The 21,352-nt window shown below is 41.2% G+C and overlaps 1 protein-coding gene across 2 annotated transcripts; it reads left to right on the top strand.

Moving 5' to 3' along the window:
* The first annotated feature begins 3,519 nt into the window (after positions 1-3,519).
* rnpc3 (RNA-binding region (RNP1, RRM) containing 3) lies at positions 3,520-16,964 on the top strand. Of its 2 annotated transcripts, none has more exons than XM_070928311.1 (15): positions 3,520-3,672; positions 3,767-3,814; positions 3,960-4,069; positions 4,271-4,360; positions 6,002-6,113; positions 6,818-6,886; positions 7,800-7,942; positions 8,102-8,227; positions 8,618-8,760; positions 10,700-10,888; positions 12,990-13,084; positions 13,284-13,342; positions 14,075-14,207; positions 16,418-16,495; positions 16,900-16,964. In XM_070928311.1, exons 1-14 carry the CDS (start codon positions 3,520-3,522, stop codon positions 16,484-16,486), a joined length of 1,539 nt encoding a protein of 512 aa, XP_070784412.1. In that variant the 3' UTR covers positions 16,487-16,495; positions 16,900-16,964. The 2 variants fall into 2 exon arrangements, with proteins under 2 accessions (XP_070784412.1, XP_070784411.1); XM_070928310.1 differs by lacking the exon at positions 16,900-16,964 and adding an exon at positions 16,661-16,893.
* Positions 16,965-21,352: the final 4,388 nt, after the last annotated feature.

Genomic DNA, 21,352 nt, shown 5'->3' with positions numbered 1-21,352 from the left:
CTTAAAGGTCCAGTAGTATTCAGTGCATATGATTTTGTTTCCACTTGAGTCACAGGCTCGGGACAATACTAATCTTCATGAAGTATCTATAATGTTTTTTATTAAAAGTTTATTTTAATTGGTTCATTCTTTGTCTGTTCAAATGCTCCAAACCTAGGATGGATCTTTTTTTAGGCACTTTTTTTTATTAGTAAATCCCTCAAACTCACAAACAGGGCTGGATGTGTGTAGTTGCCAATTCTTTTCATCTGAGTCTAGAACCTAACTGGAAAGTATTTCTGTGGACAACCTCAGAGAGGAGATGAAATTCTGCAGAGATATGAGTAGAATAGTAAGTGTTGACCTTATTTCTGAAGGATCACTGGCTCAGGAAGCCATTTTCAGCAGCCAGGTGGGAAGCTGCGTTTGGAAGCTTACCATCAGTATAAAAGTAGTATTACTTCAACACAGAAGAATTATATACAATTATGTACGGATTATTTTCTTTTTGGGAGTTCTTAATTTTTCTTCCAATTTATTCCATATTGTGAGTTGAATGGCCAAAGACGTTGTTTCGCCAGGAAGGTGTACTGTAACAAAGGCAGGGATCATATTTTCTCTCTCAGATCGCACCTCCTGCCCAGGTTCCCCAACCAACCAGTAGGAGACAGTAGTGCAGCTACACCGTAAGTAATACTGCCGCAATACTTTTTGGGGACTCAAAGTTTGCCTGGTGGGCAGGAACACGACTCCAGATGAATGCTAATGTTGCTCATTGCCTACTGGATGTGTAAATAGGCAAATGTATCAAACTTATGAGGTGATAATATGTCAATGTTGTGACTACAACTTGCTGCACTGCCCCCAAGTGTTTGTTACTACCACCAGTAGCCACCAAAGACATTTACAAATGCCACATATAGGGCCTTTAAAATGACATCCTGCATGCAGGCCTTTTGAATCCAGTCTTTGTGCTACCTAAAGCTTGCTTCTCTGATCTAAGTAGGTAAGACAGCAAACAAGCAGAATGGAATTAGTGTCTGGAATAAGACACTGACTCTTAAGCCATTCAATGTAGGTTTCTCTGGATGAGAGCATCCGCTAAATGACTAAGAATACAAACATCACTATTCATGCTACGACTGCTTTGTGCTTTATAATGTCTTGCTGACAGAATCGGAGGCCTTTTTCTGACTCTATCATTACCTCAGCAGTAACAGCCCTTCACCCGAAACTCTTTTTCAGTTTTTACTCTTCTCCTGTCCTCCATAGTCCAACCCCTTTTCCTTCGACTCTTTCGATATGTAGGCTGGAACTGGCATTTGAATAAGAATGAGATCTAGTGCCATCATTGTCAACCTCCTCTGGTATGGAAGACATCATATTTGTCATTAAAACTGTCAAATTTGAAGATTTTATTGGTACACAATCTGCAGCTTTATCCAATTGATGGAGACCGAGCCACTCCTCCATCAGACTCAGCTCATTTTCCCCTCTCCTTCCCCAGCCACCACATTCCCGATCAGCATCTCTCTCTCTCTTTCCCTCTCCCTCAATCTGATGCGTTACGTCGGAGGGAGGAAGGAGGATCGAGTGTCTGCCGTTCCTCCCATCACCTGTGAAATTTCAGAGCCAGGCCACGGTGAAAGGGGGTATTGTGTCCCCCTGATGAGGAATGCCCTTGCGTCGTTCCTCAAAGAAAAGGCTTCATTTGGCCAGGAATTTGGAGGCATCTCGAGAAGTGTAGGGAAGATTTTCTCGGGGGTGGGGATGAGAAGCTGAAGGCCTTCATAAGGCTGGACAGGAGAAGGACTGGCCCTCCCAAACTGGTACTCAATCTCTGTGATACTGATAGATTAACATTCACCCAACAGAAAACCATCTCAGGGCTAGGTGGTGGTAATTGTTTCATTTTGTGATCCCTTAATCATGATTAATGAACAATGTAAACTTTTTCATTTCTAAGAAAGGTCAATTACAGGACACATTTTTTAATTGGTCTTACAACATAATACTCTTAGTTATGGCTAACTTATGTTTGTTTAATAACATATTGTGGTTGAAGAGGGAAACTGAAAGTCATTCTTAACAAACACACAGTAGTTTGAAATGTCAGGTCCATTACTGCAGCAGCAGCAGTTATTTCACATGGCGAGGGTGACACCTGCTGGTGAAAAACAACTAAACTTTTAATGTGTGAAGCCTTTATTGACACCTCTAAAGAACAATCATAAGTATTAATATCTATTGTTCCCACAAGAGTATGGAGTTTCAGTCTGTGACCACTCGAGCACAATTAACATAATCATTTAATGTTTCCTTTCAGTTCCTTTCTGATTGCCTCAATTTGGTCACTGTATTTTGAAAGTACTCACCGGAAGTGTCACTATGCTGTCGTCCCTGCATTGACGCTACTTTGACGAATCAAAGTATCAAGGCTGACAGCAGTAAGCTTCCTTATATATACTTATTTAATTCTTCAGTACAAATGCAGTACAAAGGTCAACAGAAGTCGCCATTTAATCACCATTATAGGCAGCATACTACTCCGGACCAGAAGGTGGCGGTAGTGCTCATTGCTAATTGTCATCCGTCCGAAATCACCGCTCGAAGAAGAGGCGGGCGGAAGTGGATATGTTCACTGTTCGCTGCAGACAGGTATGCTATCAAAGATATTACTTGAGCTTTGTATTCTTTGTTTAAACATTTATTTCTACTTAACTTGCACCAGTATCTGCATGTAATGTCTTGGAGTCAGAAAGCAATTTAAAGCTATCTTACGAGCTGGCAACAGAAAAGTGAAAAGGTAAAAACAGCTTGGTACATTTGCTGCACGTTAGCTTCGTTCAGCTAACTGAGGGCAGCGTTTCCCAAACCTCTCCTGGAGTAACGTACCCCTTGTCCTGTATGTTTTCTATCTCTCCCTGCTCCGGCACAGCTGATTTAAATAATCAGCTCGTTATCAAGCAGCTTCAGGAGTTCATAGCGAGTTGAGCATTTGAATCAGCTGTGTTGGAGCAGGGGAAGCTGGAGCTAGCCCAGTGTAGTTGTAACTTAGTCCGGTTTATTTCAAGAAATATCTGTTTAAATGTCCCTTGCAGATGCAAAACGTACGCATCTGATAGATTAATCATGACTTTGGATATTAAAATGGTTAGGACTGCGTTCGTTTTAATAAAAATGGCGCGCTGTTTTCAATAAATTAGCGTTAATAACTTGTTAGAATGTTTCGCACAGCCTTCTTATTAACGTTACACTCATATTAAAATACGTTTCTAATATTTTGTCCACCTTATTCATATGGAGGACCAAATGACATCGAGTCGCTAACAATTAAACATGGGATAGGATAAGGTTAGTAGTTACTGCAGGATTGTTGTTGACAGAGAATTCTATATTTCTGCTCAGTATTTTTAATATTATGCCAGTAGTCACTGAACTGGTGACAGTGAGGAGGATTGAACTTGCTGACTGGTTCTAGTCTTTCTTTCTGTGTTGTGTAACTGTGACATCTATCTGCCTGCTGTGTCCAACAGGGAAATGGAGAAGGATGAGGACCCTGTGCAAACACATGGCAGTAAAACACTGCTTATCCGCCACTTACCGGCTGAGCTCAGCCAGGACGAGAAAAGGGACCTCTTAACTTATTTTGGAGCTGAGACGGTCAGGGTCTTCTCGAACTCGGGCCGTTTGGTAGGTTGCGCCTCACTGACCCCAGGTGAGCCTTTACCTCTTGAAATGTATCTGAGCTGCTGTCCATTCTGACCAGGCCTTTCTATCCACACAGAAACATGCAGCCTTTGCAACCTTTAGAAGTGAGAAGTCTGCAGCAAAAGTGAGTTATTCATGTGGTGTTTAGTAATTTTTATGACATTCTAGAAAGCCTTGCTTGCGTTAAGTTAGAGCAATATAAGCAATACAATTATAATCTTATTTGATCTTAATCTGTCTTGTATGAATCCCCATCACATCTGTTTTAGGCTCTTAGCAGGCTCCATCAGTTAGAGGTTCTTGATCGTACACTTGTTGCGGAGTTTGCAAAAGGCCAAGATCATGTGACAGTATTAAAGGACCCACCAGTGTCAGACAGGTAAGTTGCTTGAATCACATGAATAAAGAAATACTGTTGGTCAGCACACTGTTGGTAGTAATCAGAAAATATACTGCTGTACTTAAATGTATGGGCTGTTAACCTCTCTGTGAGATGGAGCCCGAAAACAGCCATCCAATTCATGATCAAGGCTGGAAGCTGCAGTTGAATAATTTCTGTAACACTTTTTTTTTTCTACAGCGGTAAACATGCGAGGGTAGAGCAGAAGAAACAGGAGGCCAAACAGCCAGATATTCCCCTCATAGAGACTGGCATTGCTCCTAGCCTTGGGTGAGTCTTGAATGTGTGCCCTTCAGCAGCTTTTGGTAGCGTTGGTGTGAAATATTGATGTACTCTACGCTGAATGGGATGAGGCATTGTGTTTTTATGATTTCTTAGATTTCCGAAATTAGCTGTTATACACAGCAGGTGGGTTACTACGTCGTCCTTAAGTGCATTTTACTGAAGACATCATGTTGAATTCTTGTATTTGTTCTTGCACTGTGAGGTAAAAAAAATACTATTATTATATTACGTTCTGCAATTTGGTAACAGGCCCTATCTCCTATTACTTGGAGTGTGCAAGTCAGCACCCACCCAAATGACACCGTATACAATTAAATATGCATGTATGACACATGTGCTCCAAACCTGGTCAAAGTGTTGTCAGTTGAGGTGTGTAGAGGCTGCCTGGAGGCTGGCTGACAGTAAACCTGGACAAGCATTTGTCAGGAGCTGTCAGCGGCCTCGTGTCCAATTAGATGGTCAGGCCGCCACTGAGCGCCTAGACAGTTGGTGGGACCAGGTGTTCTTTGATACCTCTCGCTCCAACACTGACTGTCTGTCTTGTTCTATAATAAAACAATAATAAAAGTCAATCAGATCCAAAACATAAGGTATAAAACCAGATAAAATAATTTAAATGGTTACAACAAATACCATCCGTTAAGAAAAAGAGATTTCAAAGAGGACACTGAGTTTGCCTGCCTGACATCCCCCAATGGGCTAAGGCGCCTGGACAGCAAAGGCCAGGTCACCTTATTATATTTTTCAGTGCTCTCCAGCCCTAAAATGTAAGGTATGGCAGTTTTTGGAAAAGAAAACTGGTTTTCCTCGTCCTGTTAAAAGTGTGGTTATTGTGTAAACTGTATTGAAGTACTGCAGGAACTCTGCTAATGTATCCAACCTCTTGTTGAGGCCACCCAGCATTTCCAGCAGTAAGTGGACAACAATGGAAGCTGTAACTACGTCTGTTAATGCTGGTATTAGTGTTAAGTAAGTTGTTTGAGGGTGATGTGGATAAAATCCTCTGTCATTGTCTGAAAAAAGTAGACGGTAAAATAGACTATGACTACAGCCGAGGCTAAGATAGACTGTATATGTTTCAGACTGTTTCATTTATGTTTTTGTCCGTTAACGCTCCTTTTTATGATCCCTAACAACATGTTTGTTTGTTTTGTAGAGAAAATGTGTGTATTCTCCCAAGCATTATTACACAGTTATCAAATGTAGATACAATTTAGGCAGTTTTATATTTAGTACATTTAACTCACTGACCTCTGACTAATAGTTTTGACTATTCCATGTGGCAGACGAAATAACTTACACTGTCCACTGTAGTAAGTCTTTATGAGGCCTGAGTAGATTTAGATTTGCCCTCTGATGCCATGCCGAGTCTCGGCTTGTAAAAGTTATTATTACTTGAGGACAAGCCCCGGTGCTGACATGGCATGCTGTTCCCAGTGTCCCCTAATGGCCGGATGTCACATTTTGTTGGCGGAGTTCTTGTCATCTAAACAATAAGCTGCCTCGGCTGGGAAACGTATTCACGTCTCCATTATTTTGACATATTTTGTTAGATGTTAAATGAAGCGTGTCAGCTACACAGCTGTTAAGTAATTTTGTCGTTTCCTCTCACCCTCTCTCCTACAGGTTGAAATTTCAATTGAATCCCACCTTGAAATATTTATACCCCCCACCTTCTAATGGTGTTCTGACAAATATAACACACGCCCTCATCAGCGTTCCGAAGTTTTATGTTCAAGTGAGTAAATACACCTTCTTTTATATCATTTAGTTTTTCATCCACCACCTGCACGTCTTTGATATGCAGATGTTGGTCATCTGTGTGTATGTGTTTGTATTTTTGTATCATTTCATGCTGTCCCTGTATTCACACCTACCCTTTTTTTTGGAACGTGGGAATTTGTACAAAAAAAATGCAAATGTGACAGCGTTTCTAGCCTTCCCGATCCATATTGTAAAATGGAAATATGATTCTGGAAGAAGTGTCCCAGAGGTTTTTGAACTGCATCCAACCTCTTAAAGATCAAACAGCAAACATTTGCCTTTTAAATTTCAATTTGGGGAGCAAGTATTAATAATAAACTGTAAGTGGGAGGCATGAGTTATGGGTTTAACATTTCCCTGGGAGCCAAGCTGCCTGGATTCCTCCTTGCTGCTACTTCCAGCGTTGGTGTCTTGGTGGTGCTAGTGTGTTGCAGAGAAGCTGCTTCCACGCTCAGCCTCACCTCTGGTATCTCACTTCAGCCTCAATCTCACCTTGATCCTTGTATTTTAAATGCAAATGCAGAAGCCTGGCAATCTGCTTTACATATGGAGCCCGAGTTACAGGCTGCCTGTTTGAGAGCAGCAGTATATTTATATTACCTGCTCCCACCCAGCTCTCGGTATGAATCTTTAGATACAACTATCACTGTTCTAATACTCATATCTCCAATTATACAGGTGCTACATCTGATGAACAAGATGAATTTACCATGTCCCTTTGGCCCAGTCACAACCAGACCCCCCATGGTGAGCTTGTATACATTAGTGTTGGATGAAGAGGAACAGGCTCATGGCCTGAATAGTTTGTAGATGGAGAGAACATGTGTTGTGTACAAGGAAGGAGCTCCACTAATGAGGTTAACCAGCTCCCAGATTTAGAGGACCCTCAACAATCAGCGGCTTATTGATTTAGTAGCACTCTGGCTTCATGGTGACTGTAGCCTCTTCCTTTTACTGAAATCATTTTAAAGTGTAGATGTTTTGCAAAAGATTAAATGTCAAAATAGAAATTCAGTTTTCCTCCGTACAGAAGCATATGTGTGAGCATTAGGACAATGTGAAAGTACACAGAAAGCCCTGACAGTGAGGGCAGATGGTGGACGAGCTTGTCTTCTGGCATGATGTGTGAATATGAAATTGTGAGGAGATGGATAACGCTCTGTTTGAACGGAGGTTCAATATGCCAGTTAAAGCAAAAAATACCTACAGTATATTAAGTATTGATTAATCATTTAAAATATATTTCAAAAATGTCCAAATTAGCTTGTTGTTATCTCTTTACTGCTCTTCTTTGTCTTACATGAAGATGTCACATTGGCCTCTTGGCCTCTCTTGATTTCTCACTATTTCCCAGCAAAATAATCATCATCGATAATGAAAATGATCGTCAGTTACAGCCCTATAAGCTATATTTCTTATCAGTCATCTGTTATTATTGGTCTCGGTAATATTTGAACCCTTTGCATAAGTCTCAAAATACTGTGATCTAATTTAAACCTAATGTCAACCCCAACCCCTGCTGTGATAGTAAACATGTGCTTTAATACTTATAAATTGACCCTTGCTAACCAGGTACCTTAGCAAAGACGGCGCTCATGAACTCAGTCAGTTGGCCTCAGAGGCATTTGTAAGCTTAGCCACGTTGTTTTGTTTCCTGCAGTTTGAGTTCCTGCCTCCCGCGCCGCCCATCCCCATGCCTCCTCCCTTCCCTCCCGCCTACCCCCCTCTACCAGAGGAGGAGATGGAGCTGTCCAGCGAAGAAGAATCAGAGTACGAGAGCGAGGACGACGAAGACAAGGAGAGGTGAGGAGCAGATAACCATCATTCAGAAGTAATAATGTTTCTCGAAACACAAGTGGCTCGAACGGAAATGTCTTTTAAACTCCAATGGGTGGGCAGTTGTTTTTTTTTTGTCCAAGGTAGACATTCTTCCCCTTATTCCCCATGCTTGCTTTATTTCAGGATTGTTCGTCTGATGGGGCTGGTCAACCAAGCATGCAAGAGACCCCTGAGACCAAAAACAGCTTCAAAGAGAAAGAAGCCCAAGATCAAGGATCTACTCTATGCTCCCACACCAGACTCTCAGAGGTACACCAGAGGCACTCATGCATGTCACAGTCCTCACCCACAGCTCATCTGGAGACGGGCATTTTCATAGGCAGCTAAAAAAGGAGGACAAAAACCTCCAGACAATATGTCTTCCTGAAGACAGCCTTGTGTGGCTCAGAAACGTATTGACTGAGCAGCACACACACGCACACACACTCCCTTAATGACAGACCACAAACTCTGTTTTTATAAACTATAAATACACACACACCTCAGTGTCTCCTGGCTGCATGTTTGCAGACTGGGAAATCTCTCTGGTTGACCAGAACAAAATATCCAAACCCTTAAGCTGTGCAGGAGCCATGTTTTATTGGGCACTTTTTAGAGGCTGTGTTTTTTTAGAGTGGTGATTGTCTCTGTCATCCTCAGTGCGCCAGTGCTGCAGCCTTCCGATGTGTTTGAGCAGCCCCACCCCACCGGCCAGAGGAAAATCGAATTCCACATTTCGGTTCCGGAGGTGGCAGCCATGGTGGAAGGACGTGGGCCAGAGCAGCCTGATGATGAGGGCAGAGGTAAGGGCTCTGCTTCCCTTTACAAGTATTCAATTTACAATGAACTGCTCACACTTGAATGAGTGAATATTTAGCAGCTGTGCTTGAAATTAGAAAATGATCAAAATTGGGTTTTTTTCTGGTTATTGACTAATTAATCGACTGATCATTTTAGTCCTGATCTTGAGTAAAAAGTTTTCTTTTAAGTTATATGATGTCACTTTGCTAGGAGTAAACCACAGGTGATGTCAAATCAGGTCTGCCCCATCAATGAGATCTGGGATGTTTGTAGTCTTTGTAAAGAGAGATATATTATTAAATGTCAAAGTATCAAGGGAGTGCCTTCAAATGTCTTAGTTTGTCCAGCCAGCACTCTATTTCCCTAAGATTTACAATGATATAAAACATGTAACAAGCAACAAATATTTGGGATTTCGACTTGAAGAATTAAATGTTTATTCGATTATCAAAATGGCTGAAAATAACTTTTCTGTCAATCGACTAATTGATTAAACCACTGATAATTGCATCTTGGGAAGAAACGTAGTGTCAGTGCATATTAGTAAGTAACGCAGAAGTGCTAGTTAAAATCAGACCAGTACGACAGTCTGCACACACATCGGGGGAATCTGTATAAGCAGTGCACTGCCTGCTCTCTTTTGAGCAAGAAAGTCACTGTAAGGATTTGCTTTTTACTATACATCATGTTTATTATCACATTGAAGCAGGAGGCACTTTGATACTCCTATTGACATAAGTTAAAGCCCTTACCATCGGTGAAGTCAGAGCCAAGTGTTACCCAGCAGTATATCACAGCTGAAACTCGCACCAAAAAGGTCTTCCCATTATCTGTATGAGGAAATGTCATTGGGGGCACACTCTGTGTTTCTTGTCAGCTGTGCTGTTCCCTGTTTGCCTTATCTCTCTTCTCTCTAGCTACAACTTCACTCCCTGGCAAGCCCCTGAGAAGTAAAATAGATCTCAAAGTCAAACACAAAAGATTTCCTAAAGGCAGGGGAAAGATAAACTATGACAGGTGGCTTTTTGGATTAGTCTTGTTTTGGGGAAGGGGAGGGGAGGGGGGGGGGTTGTGGGATCCGATAAATAAGCTATTTAAATGAAAAGGGGAGGTGGGGGACAGATAAGGAGGAGGATAATTTTGAATGCAGTGATCTAGTTCTCTGCCGAGAGTGTATCAGAAAAGCTCCCCAACACTTCCTGCTCCAGTGCACACACATATACCTTATGTGGATGACAAGCTTCTTTTCTTTTTTTTCTTCCCCTCCTCGGATTTGTACAGGCTCACTGCCCTTAGTAATTCCATCTACAACGTGTGTGTGTGTGTGTGTGTGTGTGTGTGTGTGTGTGTGTGTGTGTGTGTGTGTGTGTGTGTGTGTGTGTGTGTGTGTGTGTGTGTGTGTGTGTGTGTGTGTGTGTGTGTGTGTGTGTGTGTCTGCGTGCATGTGCTGCTCAAAGGCCTGCCAGAGTTATCCTTCCCACTGCCTTTCAAACTCATGTTTGCAAAACGGGAACAGATTTTGATTTGATTGTAGTTGTTTATGTGACAGACTGAATGTGCCGCACTCTTCTTTCACTTAAATGTTATTTCTGCATTTATCATATAAAACTCTGACAAAGAACTCAGTATTATCCACTCGATCAGTTTATAATGATGCCACGCTGTGACATTTTAAACATTAATATGTTAAACTAATTGTGACCAAGAGGATTTGCTTCCACTCTGCCATCCCGAGCTTGTTTGGTTTACTGAAGAGAATAAACATTATGGAAGTGATTATTTCACCATCTGCTATTGTTAGACACTCTGAAAACGTCCATATGTATTTGCGCTGGAGGGTGAGTGTCCTCTTCCTGTTTTGTGTCATAAAGCAATGCAGCAGCATCCAATTTGGTGGCACATAATATGAAATACCCTTTAACATAGTCTGTGTCCCTTCAGAAGTGGACGAGAGGGAGCTGGCCCCCAGCAGCAGCAGCCAGGAGGTGGCAGAGGCTGAGGGTTTTGGGAAGCTTTACCCCAGCGCCCAGGCGTCCCAACAGCAAGAGGAGCGCAGCGACGAGGAGCAGGATCTCACCTCGGGTGTCATCTCCAGGAAGGAGCTGGAGAAAGGACGGCTGTCTAGAGATGGTAAACATGACCTTTTTACACAGCACAGCGGTTTGCACTGAACAACTGGGGTCATTCTGTGTGCACTTAGCATGTTTCCCCCATTTTTGTGTGGGTTTACTCTGCTTCCATTTACTCCCACCCTAAAGACAAGAGTGTTAGTATCAGGAAAGTGATATCATTGCCCTGACCAACAGAGCTGGTCTTAAACTGGTGATTAGAGACAGCGAAACCAAAAAAATAGACCTTAGACTTGAACAAAACATTAAAAAAGCAGGAAGGAATAAAAGTTCCAGACGTTCCAAGTGTGTATAATATTGTTTTCATGTAAGCAAATGTTTTGTGTTGGTGCAGTGCATTGCAGGTTGATACTGTACAACGCTTTTGCATTTTACGGTTTCAGCGGCTATAACAGTCTTCTTCCCTCTCACAAATCCCATTATTTGTAGAAGAAGTGCTGCAAGAAGAATGGCAACAGTGATTTGTTTGAAATGCATATTAGAAACGTTTGGCAGTTAGTGTGAGCAGAGAGAGAGCCATCATGGCTGAACAAAAAGGGAAAAGTGCCAACTGCAGGAAATCTAACTCGACAAACGGAACCGATGGAGGAAGAGGAGCTTGTGCTAAAACGTTTAACATCAGCATTACCTGTCGAAGATTAAAATCACCCCAAAATGAAAAGGAAAGAGGAGAGATGGAGAATAGTTGTTTTTCTTTTCCTGTGGAAATTCTGCTGTTGGTAATTAGCTGCTGCCTGTGTCTCCTTACGTTGGGACAGTGCCCGATGTTGAGTGCAAAACATCAAAGCAGTGACCACTTCACCAGAGGTGTCACCAAACCCAAAAGCTATTGTGGATTGTTACTTGAAGCCGTATTCAGGAAGGATCGCAGAACCAAGTGGAGTAATGTAATCCACACTGGAGCATTTTTCTTGATATAATGTCATCTGAATCTGGGTCCAAACCAACATTACTGATATTGTTGGTCAATATTGGATTGAGATTGTCAGTCAGTTCCTCTGATTGTCAATAGAATGGCTTTGAAATACAGCCACAACTTGAAGAGGATGAAACTGCGCTGCACTTTCTGTCACAAGTTTAAGCTGCACTAATCAATATTTCTATATTAACAATGGATCCAGTGACTGTGTTTAATATGCATGAGGTTGCTCATAGTGACAAACACGCAGAGAAATATTGCCCAACTCTTGTTCCCCTCAGCCTCACAGAGCATAGGAGCATCTTTCAGCTCATTGTCTTGGTTTTGCCACAACTGAACTGTTCTGGATCAGCTTCCCTCTCATCAGTGCCATTTTCAGACTCAAGCAGCTGTTTTCAGCAAAAACAATCTTGAATAAACCCAGCCAGCACCAAATAAACCCAGCCAGCACCAAATACAAAGTTAACGACTAGTTGTGGAGCATTCCATCTCTAATGCAAACATTGGAAAGATCTCTTTAAATATTTATGTATTCATATTTATCTATTAATATTAGTATTTACACTATGTTAGAAAAGTATTAATTGCAGTTACAGTTGGAGCAGCATTTTTATGAAAACAAATCCTGTTTGAATGCTTGGGCTCTTACATTTCACCTCTGAAAGGATAGTTGTATTTTTATAATGTGAATCTAACAACAAACAGAAGCACTGAGCTGGACGTGTACATATGGAAAAAATCCAAATCTGGGGTTCCTAAATAACCTCCACATTCTCAATTTCAGACCAGAATTGTTTCTGCTGCCATAGTTTACTTAGTGAGTTAAACGTAATTCTTTGTCCTTCCTCCCTCTAACTCTGAAAGTTCAGCCATGTTTTCTATTCAAATACAGTTCACACCAGCTGAGATATGATACGTCCAAGTCATATCTAAAATGAACTGGCTGGCAGGTGTTGGGATCAAACATATAATGATTGCTTTAATGTCTCAGCGCGTGTCTTAGCCTAGTTCTCCAGTCCAGCCTGTCTTAAGTAAAAGATGGAGTTGATGGTATTGCGATGACTTTGAATTTACCTTTATGTAGGAATAGGCAGATCTGTGATCCTTTGTACCTGTTTTTGAAATGCACCTTGAATCACGCTTCTTTTTTTCCCTTCTCTCCTCTTCTCTCTTTTAAAAACAGAGATAAAAAGGATGTCTGTGTTTAAAAGTTATGAACCGGGCGAGCCAACCTGCAGACTGTACGTGAAGAATATTGCAAAGCAGGTGGAAGAGAAAGTAGGTGCATTTATAGCACTTGACCCACTTATGTGTGTTTGTTTGGTTCACAGGATGTGATGCTTATTTTCATTGCTTCAGACCATTTTATGTCACCAGAATTCTGTATTATTAAATGTTACATTTTTGCAATGAGATGTAAATCCCCAAATGACCTCTGCATAAGTCATGTTGACTGTTTTCACCATTTGTCTTCCAGGACCTGAAGTACATCTACGGGAGATACATCGACCCCCTGTCAGAGGCCGAGAGAAACATGTATGTAAACAGCAATCCGGATGATCTTGACTTGATTTCTTATTGCGTGTCACTTCACTCCATCTCACCTCCGTGAGCTATTTTTGACTCCAGCAATTTGTCACTTTCCCTCGAGAGTTTTTAGTAATTCATGCTGACTGTGTGTTGTGTTATTAATAAGTATCTAACCTGACGTAGAGATCGCGAGGGACACTTTATGTTTGTGCATCAGCAGTACTTCAAATAAATATTCCACCTGAGTCATCAAACTGAGCTTATGTTGAGTAGAGGGAGCTGGACTCTGAACACAGATGTAGGTGATAAACGGGAAGATGCAACTCTGCCGGAGAAAGAGTTTGTCCTTTCTAAATTGTGGCCTTTTTTCCTGTTTGAGGGTCAGTCTGTGGGCAGAGGTGTGGACGCATTTTTAGGCTTGGCATAGTGGAACTGACAACAGCCAACACACTGCCTAAGCTTTCTGGGGGGAGACTGCACTTATTAATTTACGCTATTTGATTTCCACGGTGTAATGTTAACTGCTGTTATTTGGTCCTTACTTTAGTACCAAACTGCACGTCCTGTACTGAACGCTAGATGCACTATAACACTTCTCAGGTCTCAGTGACACATGATAGACAGCCACTGTTTCATGTGGTTACAGAAGCAGATAACATTTTCCTCACTGAGTAGCTACAGTATGATGTTGCCTCGAGTGATAATGATGTGTCCCTGCTTTGTTTTTCCCCCCCTCAGGTTTGACATTGTGTTAATGAAGGAGGGGCGGATGAAAGGGCAGGCCTTCGTAGGACTCCCCAGTGAGCAGAGTGCAGAGAAAGCCCTGCGGGAAACCAACGGCTACGTTCTCTATGACAAACCCCTCGTCGTTGTATCCTTTTATCCCCTCTCGCAAGATGACACAAGGACAATGATTTTAAGGAGTTGAAATCCAGGTTATATGTTTATTAGATAGGGTTTGGTTATTTGGTGAGTAGAGTTGGGCACAGATATGTATATAAATATCAGTTCATTTTACTTGTGCAATATTTTCACAATTACATTTTACATTGAGAATTTAGGAGATAGAGATATTACAGTATATGGGAAACGTGACCAATTAAGAAAAGGAAAAACATTTAAAGCTGGAATATAGCAATGCACAGGATCAAATGTCACTGAACATACAAAAAGGGGCAGGTAAGAGGTGGTGTGTGATGATTATTAAGTGGACACCTCCCGTCACAGATGTGGTGTTGGCTTTGGTCCTCCGTGCCTTCAGGAGGATGCGGACTAATTTCTGGCAGCCCTGAACCACCACCTGCTCTTCCTCAGCTCAACACTGATAATTGCACATCAACTTTTGAACTTGTCTAATGGAACAAGGCTATTGGATGTGATGCCGTTTTAATGTGCATCCCATAACCAATTAGCTTGGCGACAGCATATTAGTTTTTGAGTTCAAAGAGTGGACAGTGAAGTCTGCAATGTAATTTGCTTGAAGATGTCCTGCATGTAGCTGTGTTCCACGTAAGGTGGCAGTGCTGGAGCTTAGACTGAAGTTCCATCTGCGACAACTCCTGTGTTCGATTATATCAAAACCCAGTGCAGAGTTGTCATTTAGTCACCGTTCAGCCATTTAAGAGGTGGTTTGGAAGCTTGAAATTCGAGTGTGTTGAGTGGAGGTTTATAGATTTTTAGGCCTTGTGTGTTGGATGCACAAGCTGCTTGATATAGGAGCCCTAAGATGGTTTATCAATTAAATAAACTTGCGCTGAATTACACGCTTGCATTGTTTCCAGTGAGTCCCTCACTCAGGAGAGGAAATCTGAATCCAGCGCAGGAATGGCGGACTCCACCACTACCCATAAAAACTACTATATAGCGAGGTAATGCAAATACATTAAATGGCTATTGCAGAAGAAAATGCCAACCATAAATAGTATCAAACGTGGGGTTGGATTTCCTGAAAGTCATGAGGATTATAATGATGATGTGCAGCAGCTAGCCAAGATTTTTCTTTCTCTTTTTTTTGTGTATATTTGTGGTTTGTTTATTTATATGTTTTTTGCTGTTGTTGCACAGTAAGCTTTGACTACTGTGTCAAACCAGTACCGGTACCAGCAAAAGTATTTTCTGCATTGTGCCAACCCTAAATACAAAAGGACTATTTGTTAATGATGGTTATTTCTTTAAGACTTCTGCAAATAGAACTCATGTGTTTATCAGGTGTTTTAGGGTTTTATTCTATTTGGAGTCGTGTAAGGTTCATCCTGGTGCAGATGTCTTTTTAAGCAGTCATAGGCAGAGGACAGCCGGTCCCAGTTTAGATTCCCTATAATGATTTTTTCAGTGCTAGCCTGAGACTGCAGTATGGCACTTGCCAGAGAATTCTCAAACAGCCTGCTACTAAAATTAGTGAGCTGGAAGAAAAACCTGCACGAAATGCTAGATTATTAACAGACGGCATTACAGTGACGGCCTTTCGCACATCTGGCTCCTCCCCCTTTATTTAACCTCACTTCGGCAAACAATTTATCAATCTATGTGAATGACGGCAGCAGTCACGGAGTAAGTGAGCCAACCTCAGCAAAGCAAGAGCTCTTATAAGGTCCATTTTTGGCCAGTTGTCTTCTGGCATTTATGAGCAAACAGCTGCGACCTTTTCTCAAATTAAATTCATATGAGGCAGCAAGTGTCACAAGCAAGAAGGCCCCTGTGGCTTAAAGCTGCTGCCTACAACTCTGGGATTAAAACATGACAATATGTATGATATCACTGATCAGTCTGTGAACCTGTGCCTAAAGCTGAAAAACTGCTTTTCCAAGAGGTTGCGGTTTTTGGTGTATATTTTCTGTATTATTGGTGAATAACATTTGTAGAAAGAAAGGTATACATTTCTTATTAAAAATACAATTATAGTGTTATAGTATAGAAATTTGGTAATGGGACCAGATAAATGAGATTTGTTGACTTTGACTTACTTAAAAGAAGCTAAAAGTCCTTCCCTGAAAAAGAAAATGCTTTATCAGGTGAGAATAAACCTTTACCCGTTTTAATGAAAATGTTTGCTGCGTACAGACCTTAACTATAAGCTCACAGCAATTTGCCAGATCTGCAAGACCAAAACAAGATAACACAGATCCCAAGAGAGGACCGAGACAACGATGAACTCAACAGGTGAGCGAGACGCCGGAGCATTTGGTGGTCTGTGGAAGGAGAATGTTAAAATCGATACAGATGTTTCATTATGTCATAGTGTATCTGTACTGTAACAAGTAGCCTTAATATCCTTTGTAATGGTGTTTTTCTTTTACATTTGTGTTTACACTTTATTTATTCAAGATGCCAAGGCTTGATATTGTGGCCCAGCAGAACCATTTGTATCCTTATTCTGGCATATCCTTTGGAAAAAAACAAAAGAAAACTCGACCTGTATTGTAGTCTAAATTGAAAAGGACAGAGTACCATGCTGTGTTTCTGTAGTTTATTGTATCTGTTCTCTGAAATACTTTCAGTGTAGACTCTGTAAACCTGTGCTATTTTAAACTTAAACTTCTCTACCTTGTTTGACTGAATTTCAGGTGATGGTCCTCAGATGTCATCTTCTTCTTTTTATTACTAAATAAAACATATTTTATTAAAATAACTTTTGTCATGTTTCCTTCCAATCACAGCCTCAAACATATGCCACCATTTGTGGGTACACTTCAGTCAAACTATCATAACTGATTATCTTAAGTCCCAAACTTAAACTCCTGACAGCCGAGGAAATACAGACTGGAGGAAGCTATATGAGATCTAGATTGTTTTTGCAGCAGATGGTAGGCTGTCAGCACAGTGAAGAAAACACAGTCCTGAAGAGACAGCAAACAAACCAAACAGACTGCAGTCTGGGAAATTGCTGGGGCTTGGTTAGCTTACCTTTACTATCCCTGGCCGGCCCCATCTGTGTGATTATAGAGAGTAAACCTTGGAGGGTCAACTTCTCCCCCTCAACAGCCATCATAACTGAAGATTTGGAAATCAAATTGGTTTTTGTCCTCTTTTTGTGGAAGCAATACTGGGAGGGTACTTGGGTGCGTGTCAATCACAGCTGACTTAAAGTTTACGTCTGATCTTTAAGACATCCAAAGAGGGAAAAAACATGAAATTGCTGTGGTGAACAGCTGTCCAAATGTGGTCTGGTTTGACTCAGACAAACTATGCTGGTATGTGTTTTCCTAAAATAGGAGCGATGGAGCTACACCTACAGTAGTAACTTATAGAGAGGTTTTATTGTGGAACACAAACATGACAGCTGCACACACTGCAGCCAGTGCAAGAACATTCTCATCCTATGGGCACTCTCAAAATGTGAAATAACAGGGCATCAGGCTATTAAAAAAAAAAAGTTTCATAAAAGTACAGCATTAACTTCCATTCAAATTTTAGTTCAAACTAACTGGGTTTAAAGATTCAAAATGGAACTGCTCCATTTTGGATCCCTTTTCAGAATATCTGAATGATATCACTGCCCTGAAATAATTCAGAAAGCAGCAATGATACCACAGGCTATTTTGAATTAACTGACAAGCCAGAAGGTACACGATGCTCTGTGGCTAACCAAGGACAACATCACAGCTGTTGTCATGTAGCCTTGGCTGTTACACATGTTCCTGTTCATTTGACAAAAGGGGGAAAGTGTTTAAAAGAACGTTGGTTTCGTCTTGCAGAAGGCATACTGCACTGTAAAAACCTCCATGTAATTGATTTGATTTAACAACCAACTGTTGACTTACTTAAGTATTCCTCCTCTCTCACCTCTATAATACAGATCTTTCAATGCAAAGCCTGTTTGCTGTGTAATCAGTGTTAGATTTACCCTCCATGTGAGAGCATAGTTACTGTGTAGCTACTAGTTGAATAAACAGGGCTTTAATCTGCAGATGCAACAATGGCGGGTTAATGGGGTGTGATAGTGAAATCCTCCAGAGGGGAAATCCCCATAATTAAACAATTATCTGTGCCTCCTTTAAATGCAATATAAGTGCAAGAAGCATTTCTTTTCAGAAGCAACTTTAATCCATTGATTTACTGGAATGGTTTCAGCTCACGAGTCCAGCCGCTCCCTGGTTAAGATCCAGGCGCGCGGGGGTTATCAATCACACGTGCTCATCTGGTTCGACCCGCAGCTCGTACGTCAACGCCAGCGTGAGGGAGGAGTTCCCATCTGTGCCCTACTCTACCCGCCATCGCAACGATGACAAATGTGCCACCCGCAGTGGAAATATTGAGAGCTACCAGGACATTTATCAGGTAACATTTGAGCAATATGAAAGATAACCTTTTGTAAGTGGACGCAGATAAAGATGTATGTTCTGCCTTTCCTCTGCGCGGGCTACGTCTCTGTTTAATACTGCAGCTACCCAGAAGTGATATCATAATAATATGTTTCTTATTTTGGGTTCAACCAGGTGTGCCTGTCTGCTGGCTGGGTGGAGCCCATGGATTGCTGGGTACATGTACACAGGGTTGTAGGCTGTAGGTTGGATACCCGTAAGCACATGTGGCCTATTTTTCCGGTCACTCTGTATGCTGCGTGTTACTTGCACAAATTGAGTGTTTACTCATAATCTTTTCTTTTTTTTTAAACTGTTAAAAGAAAATACCAGGCGCACTCAAGGCAACATCAACATGCCCCAGGCCATGAGGTATCTCCAGACAATGACGGCACTGATGTCTGAATTTACCTGTGGGCCTCTGTGCGGTATCGTCAAGGTTTTGTTGGGCCTGGTGCAATGCACACTTCTGTTTTTACTGGAGCTGGATTTGAATGAAACACCCACAAGCTACATCACTATGTCAGTCAGTCAGTCCATTCCCCATGCCGCTGCAGACACAGCTGCTATGAGCCTGTTCGCTGTGTTGCTTTGGGTTTAGCTGTATTGGTAAAGCATTGGTTTGTCACATGTATAGCAATTAGTTTTATAGTTCGATTTGACGGAAAAGGTTCTGCTCTTGGAGGGAGCTCTCATGCAATCTGAGCAGCAACGAGGATTCTACCAAAACAGACACGTACATGAAACTCTCCCGGGTTGAATCATCAGTACAAAAGATTCACAACTGCATTAGAAAATATACGTGTATATATGTGTCCAGATCTTTGTTAAATAGTCAAAAGATACAAGCCTGTGTACATAAAAAGCATTGGGGTAGTGGTTAACTGTGACCCCCAAGGTGCATTTTGCAAGAAACGTCCAATCACCGAGCTTAAAATTCCCTTGTATGCAGAGAGTCTCAGTATCAGGTGGGTTGCAGTTTATCATTATCATTAAAGAAGTGCTTTTCTCAGTATGGTAAAGAAACAAAAGAGGAAAGTATTTTCATCAATCATGCCGGTCAGCAAGAGCATTTATTAAATGTAGTATTACTAATTTTGTGTCCAGAAGCTTTTAAATTCATTTGTTGCTTGTCATGATGTCTGATAGCTGAAATGAAATTAGTGTTTTTCTGCTGCATTCATGAAGATTTTTGAAGATGATGTAAAAACAAACAAACAAACAAAAAAACAATGGTCCATTTCGTCAACATATCTGCCTGTGTTTGTTTTCAGTAGATGACATGTGAAGCCAGTGTTTTCAAAGACTCGGTGAGATGTAATTTACCTCAAGAATAAAATGAAATGTGAAATATGTTCAATGTGTAATTGGGCTCATACACAGGCACAGCCAGAGGATTTTAAGCAAAGGACTGATTTCTGTTACTTGATGTTTGTGCCAACGACACATACAAGCAACTAATGGATGTGATTTTTTGTTTTTAATCCCTGTTTTTAACATTCAGCTTAATGGGCCTCATTTGTCTGATATGAATCAATTTGAATTTGGAAAAGGCCATTAAAACAGGCATCACAGGTTTTCTATTGTAGAAAGCTTTGGTACTTTCATCCTTTATGATTTTATTGCCACTGAAACATCAAGCACTAATACTAACCCTATCACAAAGCAGATTATTTCTCAGTGAGGTGTACTGCACTGTACTGCAAATGACAAACAAACCAAAACAAACATTCAGTCAGTCTTGGTAATAAGCCCAAAAAAAGGGCAAAACCAAAGGCTCCTTACTTTTGACCCTGAATTAAAGATAAGTAACAACTGCAGTTGCATAATCTGTGCTGAAACATTAATGGAAACATTTGAAAGCATTTGGTACAAAAATGATACACACATTCTGAATGTCAGAGTATCGTTACTGAAGACCTAGCTGTTAGATGACATTAAAACTGACACTGAACCTGCGTTACCAATGGGTTGCCTTCCCTGAGTGAATTAATGTTCAGCGATGAATGTAAGTGAGCAGAGTTCACTTGCAACGAGTGATAGGCTGGGTTAGGGTTGATTTGCATACATATCCAAGAGAAAAAAGGGGAGAGTAGAGGCTTTGCTCAATTTTGTTTTAAAGCAAACAATTTGTTTTTACCAATCAAATCATGGTGAGCAGTGCAGTCTCGTGGAGATGTAATATAGCTTGTTCAAATTTGGCACAATTCTTTCCTTGACACACATCACCCCAAGAACAGTGTTTCCTCTCTTCTGCTCCCAAATCCAATTTCACTGACAAATTTAAACTAAACATCTGACTGTACAACAAATGTCCACTTTACACTAGTGGTCACCCCCCCCCCCCAATTTGGTTTCACTTTGCTTCACTTGCAGTGAAAATTACATCTCCATGCTACCTGCAACAATAAAAACAAACCACAAGATAAAGTAACAGCAGGGATGCACATGGTGGGCAGTTGTTGAAGGCCTTTCTTGAAGCTGATGGCAAAGCACAGACGAAACTTACGCCTGCAGCATGTAGTTGCAAATCCAAGTTTCCTATAGCTTTAAGTTTTCCATCTTGTCGCACTTGTTTGATGGTGCATGTGTCAGCTTGCCTTTGCACCTTCCTTTTTTAAAGCACAGGATGTAATAACCCTCAATTTGCCATCTGCCTCTTCCCCCCACGGCCATCAGTGCTCTCTTCATGTACCCCCACTGGTGTGTACAGTAA

Source organism: Enoplosus armatus, chromosome 21 (genome assembly GCF_043641665.1).
Source record: "Enoplosus armatus isolate fEnoArm2 chromosome 21, fEnoArm2.hap1, whole genome shotgun sequence".
Lineage (NCBI taxonomy): Eukaryota > Metazoa > Chordata > Actinopteri > Centrarchiformes > Enoplosidae > Enoplosus > Enoplosus armatus.
The sequence above is the reverse complement of the archived record's forward strand: the minus strand, read 5'-3'. Positions and strand labels throughout refer to the sequence as shown.

What these genes read in the sequence shown, in the direction of transcription:
- rnpc3 (XM_070928311.1), top strand. Translation starts at nt 3,520, where the DNA reads ATGGAGAAGGATGAGGACCCTGTGCAAACACATGGCAGTAAAACACTG. An exon ending in CCCACACCAGACTCTCAGAG is followed by an intron (nt 8,228 to 8,617) that starts GTACACCAGAGG and finishes TGTCATCCTCAG; the next exon opens with TGCGCCAGTGCTGCAGCCTT. An exon ending in TCAGAGGCCGAGAGAAACAT is followed by an intron (nt 13,343 to 14,074) that starts GTATGTAAACAG and finishes TCCCCCCCTCAG; the next exon opens with GTTTGACATTGTGTTAATGA.